The sequence below is a fragment of the Strongylocentrotus purpuratus genome, unplaced genomic scaffold (assembly GCF_000002235.5).
Source record: "Strongylocentrotus purpuratus isolate Spur 01 unplaced genomic scaffold, Spur_5.0 spur5_scaffold_2, whole genome shotgun sequence".
NCBI classification, from domain to species: Eukaryota; Metazoa; Echinodermata; class Echinoidea; order Camarodonta; family Strongylocentrotidae; genus Strongylocentrotus; species Strongylocentrotus purpuratus.
The window spans coordinates 7,504,057-7,527,479 of NW_022145605.1; the positions used below are offsets into that span (position 1 = coordinate 7,504,057).

Sequence of the window (23,423 nt, forward strand, 5' to 3'; positions counted from 1 at the left end):
CTTAGGCATTTTAATTGATAATTTTAAAAGAAAAGTTTATCATTCACCTTTTAGAGAACCCTTGTTGTCTTTTATGATACACAAAGGTATGTATTAAAAACTAGAGACTTGTGTGACCTGCAACTTTTAGGGCAAAAAAAGGTCATGAAACCTTTTTAAAATAGATTCACTATTTTATAAAGGTTTCATGACCCTTTTTGCCCTAAAAGTTGCAGGTCACACAAGTCTCTTGTTTTTAATACATACCTTGTGTATCATTTGTTAAAGTTTCATGCATGCGGCAGTTTCTGATTTTATAGACTACCGGTAGTAGTTATTGTTTCAAATTATGGAAGTATAGTCTTGACTTAAGACTAAAGTGGATGAGGATAGAGAGATGTGAGATTGACATGTTTTGCATTCTGTGTGTGTAGTTATAAGATATCATATTCCACCCTTCAATTTATCATACCTGAAATACCAAGTGGTAAATTTCACTTGTTGTTGACAGCCTTGGCTCCTAAGTACAAGTCAGAACCATAGGGAAAGCGAGAGATGAGAATGGGAAAGGGAAAGGGGAAGGGGAAAGGGGAAAGGAGAAAGGAGAAAGGAGAAGGAGAAGGAGAAGGAGAAGGTGAAAATCAGGGAAGGGGTAGGAGAAAGAGAGTGGGAAAGGGAGTGGTAGGAAAAGAGAGAAAGAGAGAGAGAGAGAGGGGGGGGGGGGTGAAAAGGAGAATGTCGTAGAAAAAGATAGAAGGGTAAAGGAAGGATTAAAGAGAGGAGACTTTGAGGAAGGGATACAAAGGGTAAAAGATAAAATAAGGGTGTAGTGCAGTGGAAATATGGTATGGCTCAGTAGAGAGAGAAAGAGAGGAGGAAGGTGAGAAAGGTGGAAAGAATTGGGAGATAGTGAGATATTGAGAGAGGGAGAGAGAGAGAGAGAGAGAGAGAGAGAAAGAGAGAGAGAAGGGAGATAGTTGATATCGAAGATGTTGAAAGCAATGGGTTTAGAGATATGAAGAAGGTGAAATATGGTGAGTGACAGAAGGAGAGAGAGAGAGAGAGAGAGAGAGAGGGGAAAATACTGATGGGAAGGGACTAATGGCTTTGTTACCAATATCTTGAAATATTGTCATATCATTTGACTGATTTGTCAGCATCTCAGTACCAAGTTGTCTCGCAAAGTACAACTCGACAAGAAATTAATATATGTTGCTAAATATTATAATACATAAAGTTGTTTAAATCACCAGAGACTACCCAGTATGCCTAATAATCTTGTTAATCATGCATTATCTTGGAGTAGATAAATGTCCTCCAGGAATTCTGAAGAAATGTCTAGAGGTGAATTATTGAATACTGGCATTACGCACACCGGTATAGAAATTGAAACCACATTATCCTTAAATTATGCAATTATTGAAAGTACTTTTGAATGGCGGAAGCCAGCGCACTGAGTCATAGATCACTTTGAATGGGAGTGAACTGTAAAATGTTAAGAACTTCATCTTGTCTCATTGGTAAAGTATAATTAATGCTTCTGAAAGTGGTTTGTACAACAGCTATTTTGTAAATCGTACATGAAGTAACGAGCGATATGGAAGTGTGTCTCTCTTTTGGGGAATGAGACTTTCAAGTGACTTTTTTGTTGTTAGTAACAGTGAAGCATTGAGTCAGTAAGGACTTTTCAAAGGGGATAAAATTAAAAGTTACAAATCTATGTACTCTCCTTCTTTCTTTCAACCTGTAAAAGTCACTATATTTCATTTCTTCTGTCATTTTAGAAGCAAAAAAAGTGGATGCTTTGCATTTGAATTCTTGACAGTGAATTAAGCTTTCATAAGTGCATAATTAAATCAGTCATAAAGTGGATGGAAGGAGTTCAGATTTATCGTTCTAAAGTGCAATGTAAGACCTTGAAGACATTTGAGAAGCAGCTTAGAAACGTATGTAACACCGAGTGTGCATGCAACATGTGTCTGGTCGCGGATGTGGGTGTGTTCACACGTCGTCACCTGCTGGTTGACAGCCACTGGGGATCAACCCGTTGCCCAGAGGGATACAATCCCTTGTAATAACTCCAGAGCCGTATTTTGGTACACGGTTAGCCCACAATTGGGCGTGAATAGCGCAACCGTATCCCCATCCCGAGGGTGGTCGAAGTGGGATTCAATAAAACAAGCTGCTGTCACAATGCTCCACAGATGATGATGATGATGATGCTATCCTTTCTTTTTCTCTCCTCCTTCTTCTCTGGTAAATGCTCTTACATGACATGACTCGTCCACTCTCTCCTCCATCGGCTTGAGAGTGGCTCGTTGATAGTGAACGTGACACGCGGCCGGGCTATTATCCAGAGGGGTTTTACGAATATTACCTCTGCCTTCGATGTTTCCTTTTAAGCGAGATAATATTGTAAAATGCCACTTAGATGTCAAGGAAATCAAGGGGAGTTGGAGGGAAAGGCTGCAGTGTTTGATCGCAACCGTTGATATAAATTCTAGCTGAATGTTTCACCTGGGGTGGTGCAATAAAGACGGCTGCATCCTTTGTCTCTCTGTCCGTTTCTGTTTCGGTAAATGCGCAAACGGAGAGGCATTAATCCATGTGTGGGCATGGAAATATCTCTAAGTATTTGACATGCAATATGAAGTCCCTGCTGTAGTGGTGTCATGCATCCCCATGGAAGAGATAAAAGAGGGAAAAGAGAGAGATGGACTTGTTGGGTTGCAAATTATCAACAATCTGGTGATGATTTTCCAAATGCCATTAGATGACCACTGTTATTTGTTCCCTTAGTGCAGCTGGATTTCTGTCTTATTGAAACACTTCTTTTATTCTCTGCAAATCTGTCATGTTTACTGTGTGTTGTAGGGTTTTCATGTTTTCATGTTTTCTTCTAAAAATGACACTCCTTCTTGTCCTGGATGCTCTGTGTATGTTTGGAAAGCAACAGATTTATTTTCACTTGACTAAAAAAGAAATATCATTACAATCGAAACATCTTCATCGTCAACACTTTTGCAAGTATAGGATATATAGCCTTTAGGCCATATGGATGTTTATCTACATTTACATGTAATAGGATCGTTTTTTTCTTAAATATGATTAGATGAACATATAAATATTAAGTCAGTTATCAATACATCTGTAGAGAAATTAGTTATTTTAAGTGAATGGAATGAAAAGTAACATTTGACTTGAGGAATTTACTCTTACTTTTCATCCTTTTTCTTTTCAGAATCAAAGAATGAGAGTATAGAAGGAGAGACATCCTCATCTTCGTCTCTGGTTGACTCCGGCAGCTTCCTGGACGACTTCAGGAAATGCATCGAAGGCTTTGACCCAGCTGACGCAGCTGTGCTTAAGATGCAGGCCGCCCAGCAGGCCACCACTGAAGCAACGGAAGAAATCCCCAAGGGCAGTACAAATGGACATACGGGTACACACTTTGGGCATATGCCCAAGGTCCTGGAATACTTGAAACTGAAAGAGAATGACCTGAAGGAGGAAGGGAAGAAGTTTGTAAGTAGGATGGGTCCGGTGGATGATGATGATGATGCAGCAATGTTTAAGGAAGTGACGAGATATAACATCGTGGACGGCACCATCATGCACTGTAGAGAGCTGGAAAGACAGGCTGCGGAAGATAGCCAGGATGGTGATGATGATTCCGAAGACAAGCTGTACGACGAAGAGACAGGATCAATGAGTAGCCCAAGCCAACCCATGGAAGAGGAATCAGGAGAGAACTTCTACCCCTGTAAAGTATGCAAGAAGAGATATATTTCCAAGTCAAGTTTACGAAAGCACATATGTCGGGCTGGACCCGAAGCAGAGAAAGGCCAGCCAGCCGAGGAGATAAAGACAGATGATGAAGCCACTGTCACGCTACACCATCCCATCCCACTGCAGATACCCATTCCCATTCCAATCGACTTGAGGAGAGACACAGAGAGCAATGACAGTGAGGTCTTGGATATGAGGTACCACATCCCCATGGCGCAATCCTTGGGCAATGGTCACCCAATAATAAGTCCTGTGACTGGCACCATGTTACCTACCAATGGAGAGTTTTACACGCTAACAGGAGAAGCCCTTGTCATCAATGAGAATGGGAACCTGGTGCCAGAGATCCATGCTTGTCCCATATGCAACATGACGTTCCAGCATGCAAGCCAGCTGATGAGGCATAGAAGAACGCACAGCAACGAGCGTCCCTTTGAGTGTGCAGAATGCCACCAGGCGTTCAGAAGGAAGTGCCACTTAAAGAGGCATTGGCAGCGCATCCACAGTGGGGAGAAGCCTTTCAAGTGTGGTATCTGTGGGAAGGCCTTCAGTGACCGGGACCACCAGAGACAGCACGAAACCATTCATGGACCAGAGACCTACCCTTGCCTCAAATGCCGCAGCGTGTTTCCAACAGAAGCATACCTCGTTGCCCATGTAGCAGAGCATCCTGATTGCAAGGCAGCCTTTGCGAAAGGAGAGGACGGGTCTCCAAAGAGGGTACGCGGGAAGCGTAAGGGATCCCCCGGTTCCTACAGGTGTGGCCTGTGTGGAGACTTCTTCAAGAAGTTACGGCAGATCCAGACCCATCAACGTGTGAGGCATCATGATGTATTTGAAAAGAAGTACAAATGCAATATCTGTGGGAAAGGTTTTGATTTGATATCGGACTTGACACATCACCGCCACACGCATGCAGCCAGAGGAAGTAAATACGATGTGGATAAAGAATCAGAGAGGCCAACCATGCTGAAGCAGATGCTAACAAATGCTGCAGAAAAGAATGTGCAGAATAAACAAGAGCTGATGGGCATGCTGCAACTGTTGGAGCGTCGCATCCAGCAACAACAGAAGCAAGTCAGGAAGATGGAAGACCAACAAGACCGTATCTCCCAGGAGCTCGTTGACAGTACTACCACAGTGGCAACCAACAACAACAACGCTATGGCAGAATCAATACTCAACAACAGCAAGTTAAGGACGCTCCTGGAGAGGAGACCACTCAGCGAATTAACAGTACTTAAGAGAGAATGTGATCTGCAGCAGGGTGGCCCAGATCCTAAGATGCTTCGGACCAACAGGATGGTTCTGGATCTCTCTAACCCCAAATCACCAAAGACACCAACTTCCTTGTCATCTCAACCACGCCCCTCTAATCCTGGTAAATCCGATGTCACCTTCATCGGGGAACAAGCCCCGGAAGAAGCCAACCTCCTCCAATCTTCTGCCATCATGGACTTGATGACAGGGAACAGGCACAAGTGCGAAGAGTGTGGGCTGTCCTTTCTCCTCTACTCAGACTTCCGGACGCATCGTAAGCGGCACGAGAGGGCACGTTTAGCCATGGGGAAAGAGGATGCAGTAGGGGGCACGACAACAGACATGGTCTGTGGCAACCCAGAAGGAGACCGCTCTATGTGTCGGGACTGCTGCAACCAGAACGATTCCTCAGGGACCAAACCAACAATGACAGTGCATCACAAGCACGCTGAAGACACAGGGAGACAACTCCACAAGATGGGACACAAGATATGGAATGGCAAACATAGCTCAACAAGGTGAGTTATCTCTTCTCTATTCTTCATACATTATCTTAGACCTTAGATCTTAGGAAGATCTTAGACCCTGGTCTTACTTCCTCCATTAGTACTGACTTTAGACCAAGGTTAAACCCACAATCTGGTGTCAATTTGAGTAGAATACAGACCAATGTGTAGCCATACTGGTTGATCTTGTCAAGATGGAGGGTATATAGCAATCAATGGAGTGTTTTTTGTGTAAATCAGCAACTTTAAAAAAAAAATTTCTTGTGATGTACCGAAAAATCTAGAGGATTTCTTCCCCTTTTTATTCAAAACATTTATCAAATCATGAGTGAATACTGAATAACTACAGCAGAATAAATTAATAAAAGTCATTTTCCATATGGAAAGTTCTTGTAAATTGAGAATGATCAAGTTTGATACCGTATTTACTGAGTTTTAAATGGAGGAGTTTCTCTTGAATAGAACCCAAGCTGACTTGTGCCTGAACAGAGCTCGAGACATAAAGAATTTAAGCTGACCTTATTTGCCGTTAATAGCTTTAAATACTAATTGTTTTATGATATGGTTTCTATCCTTCAAATTTTATAATCATTGACCATAATAATAAAGGTGTACATCATTCAGGAACTAATCATGTAATTGTTTGGGGATTTATTGTTTGGGGAGTTGATTAAAATTCCAATTTTCCGTTCAGTCAGGGGAATCTTTTTTTTTTCTTCACCTGTAAATCACACTTTAAAGTGAACTCTTATTTGAATGAATATTGCTGTGTTCGATTGAAATTTAAGGTTATTAGGAGGTAATTATGAACTACTCCATCCTCTCGCTCTCTAGTCCTATCAGATCATCTTTCTAGTTTGACTCCATCCTAGTCCTGCGGCGAGATCCATCTCTACGACAATCACACCCTCTGAAATAATTCTCTCTTTAAAGTCTTTGATTTTTTCAAAGCCAGAATCCCCTTCTACGACAGTCTCGGTTGCAAGAAAAGAAACTGAGCCTAAGATTAGTAAAGGATCCGTTGTTTGTGGGATTCGAAGGTGGATTTTGGAGCTCTTCCCGAGCCTTTTACGCTCTTTTCCGAAAGAGATCAGATCATTTTTCTAGTGTAGATTCAATTTAAGCCATTGTTGTTATTGTACAGGCAGATTATTCTACAGTTTTAGCCTATGTATAGAGAGAGCCTTTGAAAACCATAGAGCCAAAAATAATCGCAAGATCTTTAGAAGATATAAGATACCAATTCCTTGAAGTATGCTCTTACTCTCACTCTCAAGTCATTTTTGGGTTTCTTTAAACTGCTTTTCCTTTACTTTTCTTTTCTTTGTTAATTATAATTCTAGACTACCGGTAGTACCCTTTTCCCTAAATCTCTGGAAACTAATTCTTCCCTATAATAAGTTAATACTTCTGAGTGGGTTGGATAGTAACAATATCTAATTTCTCAAATTCGCTTACCTTCGATGAAAAAGAAATCAGGTGTACTGTTTGTCCTTTTATTTATTCAGATTAATCAAAGTTAACCTATTGTTTATTTTACTAAAAGTAAAATATAACTTTTTCATTGATTTTATAGGGCAGCCTTTCTTTTAAGATGAGATGAAGCTCCCATGTACACGTACATGCTCTCTTACCTCTTCCCAGTCATGATAAATATCTTTGCAAATATTGTTAGTCAAGTGTACATGTATATTGGTATGCCTAAAAAATGAAGGCATGAAATGAGTTTGTAGCATTCTACCTTCTTTCTCATAATAAGATCAAATTAATTTCAGTTTGAAGAAAAAAGCTTCAAAATCTAGAATTGCATACTGGCAGTTCCCCACTCATTTTGTGATCTGATTCAGTATGTTCATTGTATGGTTGTGGCACGGAAGGAGAGGGGGGGGGGGGGGGGGGTTAGAAATCCTTGACAGCCTCCTTTTATTAAATGCCCCCCATTTTATGGCACCCCAGCCGATGTTCACCTACATCCGCTCCAGAGCTTCCATGATACCATACTGCAACAATGACCAAATCCTGAAATAGGTCAGTTGGCAATTATTTATGCTCATCCGACACGTTTGATAGTCTGCAACGGATTATGTCGTCTCATCAGCGAAGAAAACCGATCGGGAGCCTTCAATAAAACTGCGATTAAAACAGGGATTTTGGGAAAGCGATCCGGCTCAAAAACGGATGATTTTACCAGAAGTTGCCACGGAGGGTCAGGGAGGATTGATTTTCGCACAGACTGGATGGACACGATCGCTAACGGTTATTGACTGGTGCCGCAGAAACTAAGAGAAAATAAGCAGATATGCGACAAGGAATGGAATATTGCCATGACGCATCTATCACATTTGTTTTTATGACAACCGAAGACAACTAGGAGATTATTGAATTAGGAAGACAAGTTTCAATTTGTTTTTGCCATCCACTGAGGCTCTGAAATCAACTTCAGGGTAGCCTAAAAGTAGAAACTTTCTCTCCGCTTGGGGTTGATCATCCTTATCGGGTCATTTGGGGTATTTATTGTATTCCTTTATTTCCGAGAACCTGACTTGGAAAAAGTTTACTTGAACCAGTGAAGTAACCATCTCTTTTGTATTAGATAGATAATGTAAGCTTAATAGTTAGGTCACAACATTTGATGCACAGAAATAAACTCCAGTTTAAAAACTCAACAATTTCTCTCTTTCATCTCTCTCTCTCACTCTCTCTCTCTCTCTCTCTCTCTCTTTCTCCCTCTCCACCCCCCTCTCCACCCCCTCTCCTCTCTCTCTCTCTCTTTCTTCCTCTCCACCTCTCTCTCTCTCTCTCTCTTTCTTCCTCTCACATGTATGACTTATTTTCTACCTCTTTAACATGTCACAGCTCCAAAATTTCTCAGGTTTACTCTTTCTTCTCTCTCTTTCATTTCTGTTATTCCTGCTTTACTCTCATTTCCCCATCTTTCACCCATCCCCCCCCCCCTCTCTCTCTCTTAAACTAAATTTTTCAACATCTTTTCCAAACATAATTTTTTTGCTTTCTCTCTATCCATTACTTCTTTTTCTCATTTTTCTGTTTCATGTTGTATTCTCCCTCTCCCCCCTACCATTTTCCCTATCTGTCCTTCTACCAACCCCCCCTCTCTCTTCCACTCCTTTCCCTCTATTCTCTCCTATATCCTCTCTCCATCTCTCTCTCGTGATGCATACTCTACCTCTATATTTCTCTCTCTCACCCCTCCCCAATCTATCTTTCAATCCCTCCTCCTCTCCCTTCTCCCCTTCCCTCTTCTCCCCTTCCCTCTTCTATTCCGTCTCCATTTCTCTTTTTTTTATAGGTTCTCCCCTTTTCCTCGACCCACTCCCTCTTTTCTCTCCTCTCTCATCTATCCTCTCACCATCTCTCTCTCGTTATGCATACTCTACCTCTATATATTCTCTCTCACCCCTCCCCAATCTATCTTCCAATCCCTCCCCCTCTCCCCGTCTCCCATTCTCTCTCCCTCTCTCTCTCCCCCTCTCCCACCCTCTCCCCCTCTCCCACCCTCTCCCTCTTCTTCTCCCTCTCTTTCCTGGTAGATGATTAATACATGCACAGGCATAAACAAGATTGGGTTTAAAACATTAGCTGGAGCCTGGCGAAGGTTTGTGAGAAATCAGATCTGCGGCCGGCCAGATCAGTTTCCTTTTCCAATATGATGAAAGTTATCATGTTGCAGGCCCAGTCTGTTTTGCTAATATGCAGTTTGAAAGCTTGCATTACAACATGCAAGAGAGAAAACCAGCAGTGCGGGGCCAGGTGACATGCATGTAAAGCATTGAATTCAAACGCTGAATTGATGGGATATAGATCTCTCCTATTCAGTTTTCGCAATTTGTATTCTTTTTGAAATTCCTTCTTGTGCGTTTCCTCATTTCCAGATTTCCAGATTTTTAAGGGATATGCAGTAGGCATGGGGGTGCAATTTATGTTACAAGTATTCTTCCCACTTTCAGTCAAATTAGTGTGTGCCTGGCTGGTGATTGGTTTTCAAATGCCTTTTAGAAAAGTTCTTTCGAGCATAATTTTTATATTATGGAGTTTAAGATTTGATGAGATATAGATGTGAATCTACAAGTTTAAATCATTATTTCTACTTAAATTTTTAAGCTCAATATTTATGGCTAGTAGAAATGGGTAGGCCTATATATGAAAAGACATCTACTGGTATTCAAAATTTGTTCCCTTCTTGTTTGGATCTGTATTTTTGTATGTCATGGTAAAAAGGAAATTCAATCTAATTTCTCAATTTATATGTATGCTTACTAAATGCTTGGATTAAAATGAAAATGATAATTCATTTTTCTGAAAGACAGAAGAGATACATATAGGCCTAGATGTCAAATTAATTTCCATCAAAGATACTTTTTGAGAATTGAACGAAGAAACAGAACTGAAACTTAAACATATTGACCCTTTTTAGTGCATTTTGATGATTGTTTGTAAACTTATAGCGGCATTGTACAGTGAAGATTAGAATTACCTCACAAATGCCCCCCCCCCCCTGTCCAAGGCCCCCATGCCCCTTGCTGTCTAGACCTAGTAGAAACCTTCCATTCATGACTGTCTGTCATTATAATATAATGCATGCCATTCCTATAGTGCAAATCACTGTTGTCTAATGGCATTCATATTTTGTTGAATACATCAGACTTTGATGATACTTCGTCAACAGGTATGCAATTTTCTTTTCCAATCCCTTTTCCCCTCCTTTTTCTAACTCGAGTTACCTACCCATTACCCCAAAATGCATTTGCGTCCTTCAAAATAAACATTGTTGCGTTTCATAGAGGAAAACTCCAATTTCAGGCTCCATGCTTGGATTCATTTGAATGATCCTTCTGCCAAATTTGATTCGATTCAGCAATTTATTTTTCTTTCTATACCCCTCTGCGGGCACCCCTTCCTCAAGCACAATTACATGTACATACATGCAGCTGTGTGTATTGTGTTGTGGAATTCTTTGTGGGTAGATTTCAAAACAACAAATCAAACAAACACAAAGTTCAATCTAATTCTTCTTCATTTTTTCCTTCCATTTTCAATGCTTTCCCCTTCAATTTCTTGAATAATCTTCTGTTTGTGAGGTATTTTCAAATTGGGGTGGGTGGAATGGGGTAGGGGTAGTCTATGGTTGAGTTTATCTAGCAAATTTTTGGCTAGAATCAGGTTTCTCAAACGTCTTTCAGGCAAATTTAGAAGTAGATAAACGCAAAGCCTTTTTCAAACGTCTTTAGATATGGGCATATCTAAAGACGCAAAAAGGTGCGTTTTGAATGTGACATACAGCCAGAATCACGTTTCTGAGAGATCGATAAACGCAAAGCTGTTTTGAACCTCACATACAAATATGATCACCAAGGTGTTGTGTACAAGCATACGTGTGAAGTTGACCTCCGAGAAACTGTCTGCTTCCCGGGTCAAAACAGCTGGGCAGACACAAGGCCTTTATTTTGAATCATGAAGGGTCGATAAACGCGACATCCCGCAAATCACGATCGTATAGTGGGGTACGATAGTGGGGTTCGATAGTGGGGTACGATATGTACATATCTAGTGGCAAGCCTAGATAAACGCGCTCTATCATTTGTCAATATAAAATGATGTTTCATTCTATTCCACTGCTTTTATAAACATTAAACTTCTAAAAGACATAATACTTTTGTAATACTGGCTCTTTGTATGAATAAATAGTAGGACATTGAGTATCTCTTGCTCAATGAAACTTCCTGTAGAGCATTTCTTGAAGACTAGGGGACAAAGGCCTACCCTAATCTTAGTCAAAACATAATTTTCTTTTAAGTGAAAATCCTTGAAATCAATGCTGAATTACATGGGTACCAGAAGGGTCATATTTCTCGAACAAAAAACAACAATGCAGACTTGATTGACCAGACAACTCTAAAGACATTGATTTTTTTTACACCAAGCACAAATGCATTATGTTCCAACTCAAATTTGTTCCATTCCTTTTCTGTACATAAGAATTACCATTAAGAGGAGTATTTGTTTATGTTTTTCAACCTTTCATGAAAATTTGACTATTAAGGGGGAGTTTTTTCAGATCTGTTTTCGTTATAGTTCCCTGTTCGTGATCTACGACTTGTTGCCCCCATTCAATTGATGGAATGTTGAAACGTTTTTATCTCATCTCGCCCACTCTTTCCTGTTGGAATCATGTGATCGTCCTTTGCATTGTAAAGGAGGAAGCAGGCAGTGTGGGAAGGGGAGGGGATTTAGGGTCTGTTTACACTTGCTAAACCCAATTCTGATCTGATAGATAAAGTTGTGCTCTGTAATATTACACTTTATAGAATGAAAGCAAAAGCTTATAAAGCAGCTAGTAGTAAGTAGGCTTGTGTTGTAAAAGAGGTAATGGGCCCTTTGGGAAGGGGAGATAAAAAGAATGGGAGATGGTCTTTTTATCCTGGTGAAAAACCTTTCCTGATAGACTACCCTTTTTGGTGTAGCATTCAGGGTAGATTTCTGTGATTTGAATAGGAAGAATTATGCCTTGTTATCATGTAAAGAGGGAAACGTTCAGTCTGGGAAGGGGAGATAGAAAAAAAGGTAGGGACTCTAGGGAGTCTATTTACACTAATTGGTAAAAACCTATTTCAGATGCCATAGATAAATTGGTGTTCCGTAATCTACTTTATAGTGTATAGAAGGAAGTCATGGGCTTCCAAAGGAGCTAGTTGACCTGTACTGTAAATGATGAAATGACCAGTGTGGGAAGGAGAGGGGACAATGTGTAGAGGGTCTGTTCAAACCGGTAAAACCCATTTCAGGTTTGATAGATACATTGATGCTTTGAAATGGTTTTTGGCCATCGGCTACTGTGTAACGTAAGAAGAAACCAGTGTTACTGAAAATGGAATGTGGAAAGCTTAGAGAACATGTTTACACTGATCTCAATTCTGGTTCCTTAGAAACTTTTGATTCCTAATCTGAAGACAGTCAATGCTTGCAATACCTGAATGTAATTCAACACAATTAAAATTATTTTGTAGTCTATTTTGTATTTCTCCTTTCTTACTTCTTTATTTCATAATGTGTCTCCGAATAGTTTCACTGTATAGATGGTGCAATTTACGTGTGTTATATTATTATTATATATGTGTACAAGCCTATATACCGGTATGTCATGTATACATCTGCATGTAGGAGTATATAGACAATGTCTTTTTTCACAAAAATTATGAAGAAGTCAACAGTATGCATATTGAGAAAAAGAACAATAGACAAGTTCATACATAGGTCTTTCTGTGTCAAAGTTACAATTTTGTTGGCTGAGTAAACAAAAAACAGGCTGTATTATATACAGTATAAAACAACATTGAAATAGGTATTGACACACTGCTAGTAAATGGAAGTTAATGTTGGCGTTGTTGTTGGAACAATTGTAAAGTAGCTTTACTAGATCAAGACCTTGAATTAACAAAGTTTTGTTTGTTTTTTGTTTTAATGATCTTTATTGATTATCTTTCTCATTATCTCCCTTCTCTCTCTTTCTCTCTCTCTCTCTCTCTCTCTCTCTCTCTTTCTACCTCTCTCTCTTTCTTCCTCTCTCTATTAATGTATGTATGTCTGTCTCTCTGTCTGTCTCTGTCTCTCTCTGTCTCTCTGTCTCTCTCTCTCTCTCTCTCTACAGTAGACATTGTGAAAGGAAGTCAGAAGATGGCAAAGATTGTACTCAATGTACATCACTCAGGGACCAACTCAGCAAGGTGAGAAGATATTTCCTATTTTTATTTCAAAAACTTGTTCATTTAATCATTATGTGGGCATAAAATTTGCAAAAACATGCTCCCGATCTAATGCGTACATCTTCAGTATAAGTATATAGTATACAGGACAGCAATTACGTATAGAGGATAATTCATCTGGAGCCACAAGGGCATTAGTCATACCCCCTGTCCACACACAACATTTTCCGTGATTAGCTATACCGTTTCGCGATCGTGATACCGTTTCGCGATAGTTTTATGATGAAATTGTGTGTGTGGAAGCTCACTAACGATACGTCGTATAACGAAACTAGTCTAACGAAACGCAGGTTTGGGCATCGTTTCGAACTGAAACTCAATAAAGAATCACGCCTAATCACGGAAAATGTTGTGTGTGGACAGGGGGAGTGTAACTAGTGTAACTAATTGGGCGGGGCTTAGCGTGACCTCGAGCGAAAGGAGACCAGACTGTAGAGTTTCAGGATTACTTTCTGCTGTTTATGGACATCCTTGAATTTATACGATGATTATTTATATGACGTTTCTTGTGTGTGGACACTTTGAAATTTATACTATGATTCTTTATACGACGTTTCGTTATAGAGTTTCGGGATAAATTGTTTTGTGTGTGGACACGCTGATATACTGCTATACAGAGTTAATGCCCTTCTGGCTCCAAACAAACAGGTGACCGTATAGTATACTATTATTGAAAAAGAATATCTTCAACTTCCTTGAAAGATTGAGCCAGACGTAGGCATCGATATGAAGGATATCTCTCTTCATCTCTTTCCCAGAAGCTGACAAGATAAGATCATATTCCTTGTTGGAAACATTGCTTTTGTTTTGGGAGTAAAGAAGGAGATCATCTGTTGGGAGCCAGAGAGTGTTAACTCACAGCACTTGGCGTAGAGTTAATGTCCTTTTGGCTTTCAGCGGACAAGATAGAATGAACATGGTGGTGACGCGAATGTCATTGAGCACACAGATCTCACTCAGCATGTAGTCTGGTCTCGGGATCAAATTCTTCGCTCAAACAATAATGTAATTTGTGGAACTAAAGCAACTATGAAATCTAATCAAGCCAAAATATGGCAGCAAAAATTGAGACAGAGTTGCTCACTTTCATCAGCTACTGCTGCGACATGCAAATTTTGGAACGGTTTATTGTCAAGGGATTTCTTGAGTGTTATTGTTCCTGTGTTTTTCAATGCTGTATTTGAATATTGCACGTCCAGAGCCAGAAGGGCATTAAAGCTTTTTATACGAGATGAGTTAATTCATATCTAGCTCCCAGTCAAGTATATTATGTTTGAAACCAAAAGCTTTAAGATAATAACTGATATGAATGAGAAATATCAGTGAGAAGAGATAAGAATAGAAGAGAGAGGAAGAGAGAGAGAGGGAGAGAGAGGGAGAGAGAGGAAGAGAGAGAGGGAGAGAGAGGAAGAGAGGGAGAGAGGAAGAGAGAGAGAAAGAGAGAGAGAGAGAGAGAAAGAGAGAGAGAAAGAGAGAGAGAAGGATTGATAGAGAGGGTGACAGAAGGGAAGATTGACATGAGGAATTAATCAAGATTTACAGACGCAATGACAGGCAGAAATACTGCTTGCCTTTGACATATTGTTCTTACACTTAACCCGAAAGTATTCTTTAAAGGTGGATAATTTTGTCTGCGATTTTTTTCAAGGAATATTTTCAAACATATATCAAATAACCTCAGTTCATTTGAAGATCCCAAGCAAGTTTCATTACAGCATAGTCTTTTAAACCAGGCCTTTCTTGTTGAATCCACTGTGATTTTTAAACGATACATACTTTTTTTCTCTCTCATCAGGAACGGGAGGAGAAAGGTGTGTTGAAGGAGGAGGTGGATCGTCTCCGGGAAGCCCTTGTCAACTTTGCCAAGATGGCATCCACGCACCCTACCCTGGGCGCCAATATAGGCCAGGAGCTCACTGCTCTCTTCAACCGCACAGTCACCATCAAGCAGGAGATACAGGAACTCGTCTAGCGCCCTCTCTTGATGGCGGCCAATTTCCATACGTGTTCACACTTGTGAAAGGCAATGTTTGTTATCTGTTCCTGATCAGTGTTCCTATTGTCAAGCTATGCATACTGTTGTTATGATCATTGTGATGTCAGGCAATATATTGGGCTTGCTTTAATATTTGCTATTAAACAGCATAGACTGCCTGTCTGCACAAGTACAAAGTTCTATGTCTTGAAATATTCTCTTCTATAATTTCTTTTTATTGGTGCTTAGTTGGATCTTGTGTAGATTATATTTTGGGCATTTCGTAAAGCAAAAAAAAGAATTTGGAGGTACGCAAATTATGTGAATTTGGTACTTCTTTCCAGGAAAGTGCAAATGAAGAACACGATTGTAATTTTCCAAAAATATGTTTTGAAATGAAATCTGCTTTTGGAGGATTAGCTTCATATGAGTGATTGCTGATTGAACATGGAAAATAAAGCCCATAAGTATCTTTTTGTGAGGCTCAGCTAAAAGAAGGAATAAGTTCATGAAAATTACAGCTTTTCATTGATTTATGTTCTGTTTTTCTTGTTTTATTCCCCTGCATTCCTAATAGTTTGTATTGTAACTATTCTCAACTCCAAATGGCAAAGAAAGGAGAAAGAAAATAAAATCTAGAGATGGCAGAAGAAATGTCATCTTTTAAAGGAAAAACTATAAAGGATGCTTTAACTTGTGAGGTCATATTATTACAGGCAGAATTGTCATCAAAAGTACAATGTACATTTAAACTTCAAGACATGTGTACTCTTGAAATATGTACTAGAGAATTAATACCAAATATACAGTGTACTCAGTACTTTTGCTTGCTACTATTTTATTGTTTTTGTATCACAATTTGAAAAATACTACTATTGCCATTAGTTTGATGATTATCATCATTTTTATCATCACAGATGTGTGTTTTTATGCATATATTATGCTTCTTTTATCAACCTTTATGAAAAGGTACGACTTATTGCCTCATGTTTATCTCAACATTCTATAGAAATATACAGTACCAAATTTTTTAGTCAGAAGAATACCTATATTGATGATATATATATATCTATATTATGTATACAATGCTTTATTGATATTTGTGTTGCCAGAAAGTACATAGCAAAGACAGTACTAGAATGCGTCAGATGATTTAGTTTGTTTTGTTTTATTTCATTTTGATTTTAATAATGAGAGATTTACTTGAGAGAAAAGAGATGAAGTTATTTGAATTAATTGAAAAAGAATTTGTATGTTAGGACAGAAATAAAAGTAGAAAATCACTTTGAAAACAATGTCCTATATTTATCCATTTCCGCTAGTTTTGTTGCTTAATGAAGACAAACGTTTATAAGTGAATAAGGCTCCTTATGAAAATTGAGAAAAGCAGATTTATTAAATATTTTTTGTAAGCTTAAGTTCAAGATTTGACTCAAATAATCCCGTTTTCTTTTAGATGTAATTGCTTGTAATCTGTTTTCAGACATTCTAACAGAACTTTTTAAAATGTGGACCAAAGTATGATGGGATCCATGGCTTGTGTTTCTTTTTTACAAAAAACTCGCCCATCTTAGCAACATTTTCTTTTTTCCATCGTCTCTAAACTCCATATCAGGAAGAGTCGGTACGGAACAGCTAATTGCTATATTTACCAGCTAATGAAAGCGCCAAGATAAAAACAGGTTTGTCCTTCATTCATGATTGTCTTGTTTTGGATTTTAATTTTACTCTTTGTAATGGTTTTGCTACGAAGATGAAAATAGTGAAACCATACAAAGGAGGACCACCTCCAACAATTTGTTAATACTTTTTAATAAAGTGAATATTTTAAGAAGGAGAAAAACATCAGAAAATAGATTTGGAGTCATTAGTGAGTGTAAAAACAAACTAATAATAATGCAAAAGGGAGCCATGTATAAATAAAGAGATCTGTTTTAAAGAAGATAACAGAATAGGTATAGTTATTTGATTTTTGTTGTTCTTTCTGATGTAAAAGCAACCATATTTGTTATGAGTAGACCCTCATTGATATCATTCCTTTGTCATCTCTTCTGTGTTTCTCTATCTTGAGATTTATGCCTTGCTTCTGAGAGGGGTTCAATTAAAATGTTTTTTGTGGGCAAACAACTCTCTCACACTCTCTCTCTCTCTTTCTCTCTGAGAACAATTTTGCATGTTATTTAGAAAGCTGTCTCTCTCAATTTATATGTTTTACAAATCTATATATCAATGCAAATATTATCTATTGTACTGTCTGCATATTATTTACTTTATCTCTGTATTTTCTTGTCTATAATATTTTATGCATGTTCAGAATTATATTGCAATAGCTATTACTAGAAATTGGTGGAAGGGAAATGAATTCTCCCATAGATGTAATAGACTGTTCCTATTTCTTTGTTGGTGTTTGCATGTGAGCCAATCCACTTCAAAAAATGGGGAGGTGTTTGTATCTTAGGGAAGTATTTGATGGACCAAATGAAAATTCTTTCCAATGAGTTTGTCAAGGAATATATTTCTGCACCAAATATGTTTACCTATCCATGAAATATCAAGCCAATTCGTACTTACAATTAATTATGCTAATATTTTTAAATGATATTTTGAAATGGTATTTTGTTGCATATATACTAACTCAATGAGATACTTTGTCTAGCTTGCCACTTCAAACAGCTCAAACATTTATTTTGATTTCATTTAATTTAATTTGATATTTTGATTTAATTTAATTCAATTCAAAATGAGATATATTGCTGTGTGTAAGCAAGGTACTATTGTTATAAATGTATGGATAGTAAATGTGCATCAAAGAATGCTATTTGTGTTTAAAACGTAAATGAAATTTACACCCTCAGACATGTTGTATGCCAAACACAAAAGTCTTCGAAAAAATGCATCTCAAAATGATCTGCATCTATCAAAAATAATGATACACCCTCCAATTGTCTTAATTGGAGTACTCTTGGTGAAATCTAGAAATTGTAAAGGCAAATACAATATTGAGCTCAGTATTTAGTCCAAATATCTATAAGCATTTGTTCTTTTAAGAGTTAGGAGACCGATTGTACAAAAAATAGACATATTATAATGTTTGTTATATTTTTTGTTTAATTGTTTTTCACACTTTGCAATGAAAGAATCTTGGTTGCAGAAGAAGCTGTACTGTTTATTTTTTATCAATCCCACAACTCAGTTTTTGCTCTGAAACCCTTCAATATTGAAACAACTTTTCAAACAAATGAGGTGCCATTAAAATGTTCAATTATTAATTGTTGTAGTGCTTCTCGGCAATTAAAAAATATCAAAAGGTTAAAGTTCTAAATATAACTCATACTAAGGTGATTTCTGTCTAATCTTTCAAAGAATTAAGACAAGGAAAAAATATTGAAAACTACTCGAGATAAAAATCAATGTTGTTGTGATGGAAACCTGACGATTTGATGCGAGGTAATATTGATTTTGAAATTATATCACAGTGGGCTACTTTGAGATGTTTTTTATTGGTTAATTTGTCTTTGATGAAGAAAATTCAGAGGAAAACTTGGCCAATGTAAAACATTAATCAATCTACTGTCATTGATTTGTTGTTGTTGTAATTCTAATTATTTACACATAAAGTTATCCCTTAGATTTGTGATGTAAATGTGCAAAGAAGAAGAAGTAGTGATTATATTATGGATGAACATAACAAGGTAATGCAAGCACTAACTGGAAGATATAACATAATTCTGAATAGTTCAAATAAAATGCTTTGAAACAGTAGCAGACATTCTAGAAGATTATATCGCGAACAAATCAGTTGTGTACATGTGAACAAATAAAATTAGTTTCATCTCTAATGCTCAGAGTTTACTTGATAAACAAATTGGAACCTGTCATTTGTAAAGAGACATATTATTTTATATTTTGACACCTACATGGAAGCAACTTGTAGAAAGAACCAAGAAAGCTTCAAAAAGAAAAGAAGACTTTCCGATAAGATGTATCTAAACAGCAAATAGCTAGAAATGAAAAGGATAATGTAAAGAAAAAATGGTTTCAGGGTTACTTAAATTAATTTGTAAGAAGGGCATTTGAGCTTTGTTCTTGCCTCCTAGATTAATGTCATGCCGCCTGTCTTGGGAGGATGAAAATAATGGCTGTTTTTTAAAATTTATTTAAAGAATGGATGTATGTTATTTATTCATTAATTCATTAATTTGAACTGATTTTTAGAAATGTACAAATGGAAACACCATCTACTTAATTTCACAGCTTTTGGTAACTTTCCAGTTTAGTTTCCTTTCTTCCTCTTTCATTCTAAAGGATGAGGGTTTAAGCATCTGATTTTTTTGCCACAGTCTGTGGTTAAAATTTTGTTGCAGTTATCATAATACCAAACTGATCAAAAGTCTAGTATTTGCAAATGAAAAAGCAAATTTAGGGGTTGATTTAGCAAAACTTGATAACAAAGTGGATTCAAAGTTGGAGTATGAAATACAGAGCTTGTTGGTATAAAAATTGATATATAATTAATTATATTAGAAATGCATTATTTGTGTGAAATATGAAAATTGACAAAAATATGTCAAGAAAAGACAGCTCATCGAGAGAGAATATTATGATTTATTTGTAAATGTAGGAAATATATATATATCAGTGTAATAGTTTATCTTGTATGCAAAGATATTTAGTAGTGGTGCAAATCTTATCCAGCAAACTTGTTCTGAAAATGATACCGGTATTTCATTTGTCGCTGTGCCTATTTTATTTTAATTATTTTTATTTTGTTTTATCTGTGTACTATGGGCAGAGAATGTGGTATGTCTTGTCATCATGCAACCAAAGATGTGTGTCCTCTGTTAATGTGCATCTCAACATGTTTTTATTTAAATTTTATTTGTTATAGCCATATGATGGCAATGAAACAGTTTTGATCATATGGGAAATATATAACCAAAATTTCTTCTTAAAGCACATTCTGGATTCAAGTGGTTCAAAAAGGGGATGTTTTTTTTTTAAATATTGATTTTTACTCGACAATGTATTTTGAATTCCATATTATAACAAGTTTCAGGGATTATGGAACATGGTTACCATAAAAAGTTTCCTCTCCCCTGGTAATTCATCTGATCCAAGCTACAGTAGGGCAACCAACTTAACCTGTTACCTGCTGGAACCTGGCAGTCTCTGTGTTCAACCTATGGGGGATATGAATATGGAGTAGTCATTGGGTTAATTGAATCATCAGGTATACCTAGTAGTAAAATCTTTGATGAGCTTGGTAACTTGTAAGACAAAATAGTTTGGACTTACTTGCCCATGTTATGTCACAGGTCTGTATACCATTTTGATGAAGTGTATACACTTTGTGGAAAAGACACTAACACACACAAATTTAATTTTTTTTTCAAAACCTTGTTGTCATTTTCTTTTTATGACATTCCCACATTTTATTGAAGTCTGCACTTTTGCAAAACAAACATTTTGGAATTGATGTATTTTAGATGTTTAGTTTTTCACTTTTCTTTGAAAAATATGGTCTGATTTTTAAGAATATACCTTTTATGTGGAAGTACTTTAAAAAAAAAATCTTTATTGTTTTAAAGTCCTGTTGGGTGAGTTTTGTTTTTGACCAAATTCTAGTTCTATTCCAGATTTTTTAGAAGTTCATGTTAGAACATTTCCTAACAATTTTGTTTTAATTCATCATTAGAAAGAGTTGGATTATCATACCAATTTGTGATTGGTCATAATTGCTTTGAAAAAGGAAAAAGCAAGACGTTACTGTTCATTTATGTGAAAACATGTTATTTCATGATTTAATAATTCCTCTTGTTGCAGAAAATCAACGATGATGATTTGTTTGTAACTTGCTTGTGTTAAAAAAATCAACCTTGCCAGGAATTCCATTAAAACATCTGCTTAATTTGTTTGAAAATTATTAAGAAGGGGACTAAGCAGTTGAAATTAATTTGTATACAGCTAGTTTGTATGAATCGACTTTAAAAACTATGGTTATGGATTGTGAAAAAATGAAAACCTCAAATATGGAACCAAAGTCAATCTTAGGTTTCCTTATGTGCCCTTGTGAATGCATGTAGAAATGGGCATGCAATAGGGGTTCCTTACACAGGATTTATGTTAGTGTGTTTATTTATAATCCTTTACAATTAACATATTGAATGGAGGGTTAAGAATTTTGGAATTTATTTTGTACAGACAAGCCATAAATAAAATATTTGTTAGCTTTATAGTCCCCTATAGATTGGCCTCTGCTAATTTCAGTCACTAGTTCAAGATATGTTATTGTTACAACTATAACAAAAACAACTCCTTTAATTTCATTGAATTTCATTCTTCAAATTTGATTGCATTCTCATACATGTCATACGTACTTAATACCTCATCTTTGTCTTGTAATAATGGTGAAAATTTCAACTGTATGTATTGAACAAACTTGCACACGTCTACAGCAATTTCTTTTTTTCATGAAGCTAAAAATCGCTTTTATTTTTGCCATGTTATAATTACATTTTGAAATCTATATGCTTAATAGCTGAAATGTCTTGCTCTATATATTTGTCATGCATTGTAGTAAAACTAATTGTAGAATCTATACAAAGAATAACATATTATTACATTATGAAAATAGATTATTATGTTTGTACTATTAAGTGTTACGTAAAAGTTATTGTTTTTATATGTTCATGTCATGTGTACACTATATATGCCAGTCTAATGCAAAGTACATATATGTATATAACTTGCGATGTTAATCTACTTTTTTAAGGTCACAAAACATAAAAATGACAAAAATATTGTACTATGAAAAGTTACTCCACCTCATCTACGTAGCCATTTTATACTTGAAAGCGTGCATTTTGGAAAGACTGGTTGTTTATCTTGCAATGACCGCTTCTAGCGTCTTATGATTATTTATTATGTTTAGGTCTTTTATTCTTTGATATATAGATGATATAATGCAAAAAAGAGGGATTACTAGTTAAGAACAGGTTAGGCCACATTATGTACTATACTACGACAACTATTATGTAGCGTCAACTCAGTGCTCAGAATATCTATTATATATATTATATATTACCAAATGATCGAATAAAAAAGTACTGTACGGAAGTATATAAGGAACGATTAATTGAAGATGTCTTTCTTTGATTTTTGTGGGTTTTGATATTTCCTTGTGTAGGGGGAAGATAGTGAGGGGAAAAGAGAGAAAGAAAGGAAAAATGAAAGGGAGAGAGAGAGAGAGAAGAAAAGAAGCAAAGGAGAGAAGAGAAAGATACCGTAGAAAGGGACAAAGGGAGAGAGAGAGAGAGAAAGAGACACAAACACGGACGAGAGAGAGAGGAGAGAAGATAGTGATGGGGAATGAGCAAAAGAAAGGAAAATGAGAGGGAGAGAAAGAAAAGGAAAAATCAAAGGAGAGAAAGAGAGAGAAAAGAAAAAGAAGCAAATGAGAGAAGAGAAAGATACTGTAGAAAGAGACAAAGGGATAGAGAGAGAAAGAGACACAAGAAGGACAAGAGAGAGAGAGAGAGAGAGAAGGGGAGGAGAGGAGATGAGAGGAGAGAGGGAGACAGAGGTATGAGAGATGGGGAGAGAGAGGGGAGAAAGAGAGGGAGGACAGTTGCAATGACTACAAGAGACGAACAGCCTTTCAAACAAGATTGTAAATAAATATCTTTCTTCCTAACAGAGACAGAGAAAATACAGGTAAATACCAAGTTGACTGTATTTTAAGTCAAATGCACTGCAGTTAAAAAGAATGAAGACAACACAATTTTGTCTTTCTCATTCAGTCGCAGGGCGGCAGTTTGTCTATCACCTATACATATCTTTTGAGTACCAGTAGGTCCTATACAGCAAATTTGTGTGTGAATATTATTGTATTTTAACTACGCTCAGCTAATTTTAGAGGCCTGTAATGATCGATTCCATTACCAAGACCAGTCCCTTTTTGCCAAACTTGTCAAAGATCATGCACAGATGTTAATTTAAATAATATGCTTTATATTACTGTACTATATGTATAATAGACAAGATTTAATTCTAAACTTTTGAGAATGTGTCACAAACATTTTATTCACCCTTATATGGTGATAGAGGGAGCACTTTCAAAATTTACGGAGGACG

General features: G+C 37.0%; 1 protein-coding gene across 1 annotated transcript; it reads left to right on the plus strand.

Annotated features, from left to right (window-relative positions):
* The first annotated feature begins 3,188 nt into the window (after positions 1 to 3,188).
* LOC100889645 (zinc finger protein 420) lies at positions 3,189 to 18,127 on the plus strand. Its single transcript, XM_030991553.1, has 3 exons — positions 3,189 to 5,546; positions 13,201 to 13,276; positions 15,111 to 18,127. The coding sequence occupies exons 1-3, from the start codon at positions 3,349 to 3,351 to the stop codon at positions 15,285 to 15,287; spliced, it is 2,451 nt and encodes an 816-aa protein (XP_030847413.1). The 5' UTR covers positions 3,189 to 3,348; the 3' UTR covers positions 15,288 to 18,127.
* The last annotated feature ends 5,296 nt before the right edge of the window (positions 18,128 to 23,423 follow it).

Coding starts and splice junctions, on each gene's coding strand:
- LOC100889645 (XM_030991553.1), top strand. CDS start 3,349: ATGCAGGCCGCCCAGCAGGCCACCACTGAAGCAACGGAAGAAATCCCC. Junction 5,547..13,200: donor GGCAAACATAGCTCAACAAG/GTGAGTTATCTC, acceptor CTCTCTCTACAG/TAGACATTGTGAAAGGAAGT. Junction 13,277..15,110: donor TCAGGGACCAACTCAGCAAG/GTGAGAAGATAT, acceptor CTCTCTCATCAG/GAACGGGAGGAGAAAGGTGT.